Source organism: Nestor notabilis, unplaced genomic scaffold (assembly GCF_000696875.1).
Source record: "Nestor notabilis isolate BGI_N333 unplaced genomic scaffold, ASM69687v1 scaffold34625, whole genome shotgun sequence".
In the NCBI taxonomy this organism is placed as follows: Eukaryota; Metazoa; Chordata; class Aves; order Psittaciformes; family Psittacidae; genus Nestor; species Nestor notabilis.
This window is the reverse complement of record NW_009930348.1, coordinates 13694-19632: the sequence shown is the minus strand read 5'-3', so window position 1 is coordinate 19632 and position 5939 is coordinate 13694. Positions and strand designations below refer to the sequence as shown.

General features: G+C 45.1%; 1 protein-coding gene across 1 annotated transcript in view; it reads right to left on the bottom strand.

Annotated features, from left to right (window-relative positions):
• Positions 1–4152: 4152 nt before the first annotated feature.
• Positions 4153–5939, bottom strand: part of DSG2 (desmoglein 2) — a gene marked incomplete at its 5' end in the record, with an annotated part of 15260 nt that continues 13473 nt past the window's right edge. The window contains 1 exon segment of the mRNA XM_010015352.1: positions 4153–5175. Coding sequence (XP_010013654.1) covers positions 4153–5175 — 1023 coding nt within the window.

Sequence of the window (5939 nt, the reverse complement as noted above, 5' to 3'; positions counted from 1 at the left end):
CACTCAATCCCATTGTCCATGTCACCCACAAGACATGGAAGAGAGTCTTCACACCAGGACTCTCAGCTATCAGCCTTTCCCAGAGCTGAAAGCCACTTCTGTGTATTCAGTAACTCAAATGGCTTGCTTTTCCATGCACTTATGCCTTGAATCTATGCAAAGGCTATTACTTGCAGCAGCATTTTTGTGCTTCAGGTACAAGTGTGGACTGTGGAGCAGGAGACATTCCCACATGGGGCATCCTGGGCTGGTAGAGCAGTGGGTTCAAATCCCTCAAGGAAAGGCCCAAAATCTTGAGTCCTTGGCCATGCTCTGCCCCTCCATGACCCCCAGCTATAACACGCAACATAGTGCCAGCCCCATCACCAGGCTGCAGCCCAGGTTGGTGTGGGCAGGGCTAGGGTTTGTGTGCTAGCTAGCTGTGGTCCCTCTGCCACCTCTATGCATGGTCCCTGGGCTAAAGCCTACACATCCCCAGGAGCACAGCAGCCAACAAAACCTAGTCCATTGTGGCCTGCCTGCAGCTCAGGGTGTGCTGGCTGATTCTGCACGTTATGCTGAGCACCTACAGAACCTCAGGCACCTAGGGACTGAGCTTCCTAGCTTGTGTGCGAGAGGATGGGCTCAAAAACTACACCCAGCTGGCACTCTGAGCATCCCTGGGGACCCTGTTCAGTCCAGCCTTGTGTCCTCACATGTAAAAGGAATTTGATTCCTCCTCCATCCATTTTTACCCAATTGGTTCAGCTGGACAAATGTGTTTGAAAAGGTGCACTGATATCAGGCAGAAGCTAACTTTCCCACCCACAAGGCAGGAAAAGCAAACAGTTGTCACTGTGTTTTGAGCTCACGAGGAGCTCAAAGGCCACCAGGAGGGAGAAGAGGCCAGTAGAGGAGATAGCCAGAGCCAACTAGCTCCCTACTGCAACACATTGATGCATTTTTTGCATGCCTCAAGGCCATAAACACTTACCATCACTCTCCTGGGGACAGCAGCTGATTTATTTAACTTTAAAACCCCCTGATTTACTGCTGATAACCCAGACAAGCTTTAAGCCTTTGATGAGGGATGATAGTCAGACTCCCGGGAAAGAACAGAGCCTGAAGGAAATAATCCCATCTTGCAAAGTCTAGCTGGGCTCAAAGTATACTCTGGCGCATGACAAAGAAAAAGCTTTCTCATGGGGGCTTGGGACAGGCACTCCACTTGTCCTCCTGCTGGGGATGGCCATGTCCTTGTTGCAGCACACTGGTTCATGGTTGTGGAGTCCAATGCACTTAGTGAGGATTCACAGGAAACATAAATCAGATGAGCAGCATGGTTACAGTCCCTGTCATGCTGGTACTTCAAGCATAACTATGCTCTGCCATTTTTAGATAAGAAAATGACAGACTTTGCTTTTACTTTTGAAGTCAGAATGAGGTATCTCTCACAAAGATAAGCGACTACGGCTAGTCCTGGTCTCAGGGTTATCTAGTGGTGAGATGCTAACCAGGCGTTTCCATTAGCTTGGGTCTGTACATTCCTCCCACCAGCCACCATCATTTACAAAACAGAGCTCTATTAGAAGAGACTTATTTAATCTGATGGATATCCTGCCAGCACCAGCACACATTGATAGCATCTGAAGTCTTGGTAGGAGACTAAGCCAAATAATGGAGATTCACTCTAAACAAATCTATTCAAATACTCTTTACAGCCCTAGCAAATCTGAGATAAGAGTTTACATATAAACAATATGCAAGGAACACAGGATTTCTGTCACACAGCCCCGATTCTTACATCTTCTAGATGTCAAAAACTGTGTTTTAACAACTAAAAACCTAAGACAATTTTATGCCATGTTGTTTGGATGTATGAAGAGTCTGATTAGAAAAGCCTGAGTCAAAGCCCAGTAAATCTGTGTATGGGATGCTGTTGTCTTGCATCAAGCTCTACCAGATTTTAATGTGCTTAACCAGCAGGCAGAATTCACTTTTTTCAGAATCTCTAAGTTAGTAGTACACCAACTTTTATGACATCTGTATCTTTCAAATATTCCTTCCGGCTGTTTGGGAAATCCCAATCCTCATTCTATCTTTATACCTTTTATTTGCAATAGAAAAGCTGGTGTTTTAACCAGGGTAGCTGTCTTAAAGCTGAATGAAGACAAAAAATCCAAAAAAACCAGTAGAGTTCTTTATTTTAAGATTGCATAAAACCATAAAAATACTCCATTAAAAAGTCAGAGATAAATTCCCTCCCTGTAACTGCAGGAAAAAGTGGTGACCACTTAAAACTGCATGTTTGCTTAAAAGTAAATAAACATACTTTAAAAATGAAGCTTAAAGAGATAAATAACATGTCCATGCAAAGGAGTAGTTTGATTTGCTTGGAAGTATTTATTCATTTAATGTAATGGTGTAATGGTCCAGCTGTCAAGATGCACCCTGTTGAGCATAGCCATGGTTCCTACTTTGAATGTCTGTGTTTCTGAACCAACTTTTACATCCTTATCAGTAAAATCGAATACTCTGAAAGCACTTCTAGTCAAAGGCTAAACAGATCAGTGGAAAACAACACTGCAGCTGCAGGAAAATTCCAGGAGAGATGAAGACAACCAGAAAGCTCTGCAGGTGCAAGGTCTTTGCAGTACCATATGACCAGCTTGCTGATTTTACAGGTATAAGATAAACACAGTACCAATACCTAATCTAAAATACTTCCTACTCTGCGAAAACATGAGGAGTGTGTGACAGTTTTTCCTTAATAAAATACACTTTAAAATGTTTCAAAATATTTACATGTGCATATACACATATAGTGCCAAACAGTGCAGTACTTTCTTCAGGTTTTACCACATAGAGTACATGGAAAGAAAAGTAATCTTAAGTGTTGCAGACATAGAGGGAGCTTTCTCTTGCCTTGTTAAAGCTACATATGGCACTACACAGGTCGCTTGAGCTCTGGTACTGGAGCCAGCAGAACCTCACACACACACACATCAGACTGCATTTCTGTGCTTGTATCTGCAAGATCACAGACAGAATTAAAGTCACTTAGTTAACTGCACTTGTAAATCAGACCCTACAAGGCCATAAACTTTGCTAGCAAAGCCACTAGGTGAATGTCTAGCTCTAAAGCTAACGTTTTGGCTGCTTCTCATACCTTGTTAATAGGCCTATTAGGAATCAGTGAAAAAAACTATACGATGCAAATGCATACTTGTCATGTCAGCCTAGAGCCAAGTAATAGAATTCTTACATCGAGGTACCAAAAAATTGCATTCTCAGCTTTTTTGCTACTTGCTCTCTTTAATCCCTGTGCTAATATGCCAGTATTGACTGCTTAAGGTACACTGATAACCTAAAGTTGTGACATCCCTCTGGGAGAGCACACACAACTACCCTGAGGATGTAGGCATTTTGGTGGCCTGTGCTTCTCAGGAAGGAGAGATTTCTTAGCAGCTGCAGCTCAGAAGGAGGTGCCCTGGCCCACAAGGTAACAGATGGCAAAACACAATGAGAAACTGATGCCCCTTAGGGGTGACTTCAGCAGATACAGCATCACAGAATCATAGAATGGTTTGGGTTGGAAAGGACCTTAAGATCATCTACTTCCAACCCCCCTGCCATGGGCAGGGACACCTCACTCTAGACCATGTCGCCCAAGGCTCTGTCTAACCTGTCCTTGAACACTGCCAGGGATGGAGCATTTACCACTTCTTTGGGCAACCTGTGCTAGTGCCTCACCACCCTCACAATAAAGAACTTCCTTAGACACTAAACAACAGTTCAGAAGCCTAGCTGGTGCTTTCAATGCTACGTGCATCACTAGATTTTAGACTTCTGTTCTCCCCTAATTATGCAGCTGTGGTTATGTGGTATTATTACACTAACTGAGTAATAAAAAGCAATTAAAAATAGCAAACAAGAGGAAAAAAACGTATTTCCCCCATCTTTCCACTTCAAAAGCATTGCTGCCAATCCTACATAACAGCAGCAGACTTCCTTACTAACTTCCCAGTCATAAACCTTATTTATACAAATTACTGCAAGGGAGTCTGTGTCACTCTGAAAGCGCCAGTGAATTCGGGTCTCAAGGAAAAGCCTGAAGCAAGACACATGTGGATACAAGAGTGCCAGACACAGATGCCCCTGCAAGGGGCCAGGCTAGGAGCGAGTGTACTGCACCGTGCTATACTTGGTGACCCTGGAAGACTTGCTCAGTGTGGCACTGGCAGAAGGAGGCCCTTCTACGTTGGAGCCCACTTGGTTAAGCGAGGAGTCTGTGATCAAGACGTGGTCTTGCCTTCCCATGCTGGCACCTGCTGCCTGTTCAGCTCTGCTCTGCATCCCTGAAGCTGTAACCACCCTTTCATTCACCACCACACTGTGCCCCCCTGCCGCAGCAGGGAATGGGAGCGAGGCCTGCTCTGCAGCAGGCACAAGCACCCTCTCCCGCTCCCTCACCACGACATACTGGGAGTCAGGGAGATCCTGAACCGTCAGGGCTCCTGGCCCAGCACCCTCTGATTTCACCATCCTCTCTGCAACCACCAGATTACTTTCTTGTGGCAAATCAGGGATTTCCACCATACCCTTCAAGCTTGATGCAGGAGCCAGCACTCTCTCTGTCACCACTATGTTCTCCTTAAACTGGGGGTCTAGAAAGACAGCAGTCGAGTGGGCAGGAGCCCCCACAGAACAGGACATTTCTGTCATGGTGAAATTGGTCTCTGAGTGGGCCGTGGGAAAGGGCTGAGCACTGTGCTGCTCAGAGCGGGATGCAAAGGTTGTTTCTGTGACCACCTCTTTGGACAGGGTGTCTTCTCCTGTGCCACTGCCTGCGTGCACTGGCGGGGCAGGCTGGAAGCGGCTGCCCGAGGCAAAGGCTTGTTCCAAGCTGGAAGCATTTTGCTGATCTAAGAACCGTGACTTTGAGTCATTAAGACTGAAACCCGATTCATTCCCGGAGCTACTGTCTTTCATGTTTATGTGTCTGCCTATGCATATTTCTGCTAGCGTCTTAAATTTGTCTCCTAAATCATCAAGGAAGTGGTCATCAAGATCGCCCTCAATAAAGCTGCAGCAGCCGATGGAGCCGTGGGGGGAGCCTGACTCTCCCTGGGAATAAACCAGGAGGCAGTCGTTTGCAGCTTGGGTTTCATCTTCATCCGCAAAAGAGACAGCTTTCTAGAGACACAGAACAAAAGCAAGCAAAAGTTCATTCATGTCAACTCTAGACTTAATAAATTTGAAGATCAGGAATGCTTAGTCAAAGAGGTTACAAAAAATGGAAATTTAACTGAGCCCACAGAAACCATCAACCAAGTAAAGACAGTATCTAAAAGGCTTTTTGCTTTTTGAAGTTAGTCTGAACTTGACAGTACACTTGATGAGAAGAAAAATCTGAGATGAAACAGAAAACTTAGGGTACTGTCACCATCTGGTGCTGTTCTTACCAGGAACCCATTTGAGATACTGCTCCATCTTCACAAAGAGATAGCTTTTATTTTGGTTCAGCGAGTGAAGTTCACCTCTAACTAGGTGTTTAGGGGAGAGTGCCAAAACCATGCCCAAGAGTATCTTAACATTTAAACACACATATAGTAAGTACATGCTGACATGTTATCACCTGCCATGGCCCTTTTCACTAGCATAACCTGCAAGATCACACCCAAGGAGCCCAAAAGCAAACAAACCACAAAGTTAAATGGCTTGATAAATATGGGAACATAGTCCAGCACATAAATTCTGAGGCTTTATGCAGGCCACTTTGGAACAAGGAGGCCTCATAGGTTCACACTACAGTTCTTCCAGGGCCAGCTCAGCCTGAAAGCAGTATTTGCAATGGAGTTGCCGCCAGTGCTACCACAAATATCTGTGTACATGCTTGTACCAGCTCTAGTTCCAGGAGTTAAGACAGCCAAATCCTCTGGGCCTGCTGAAACAGCTCT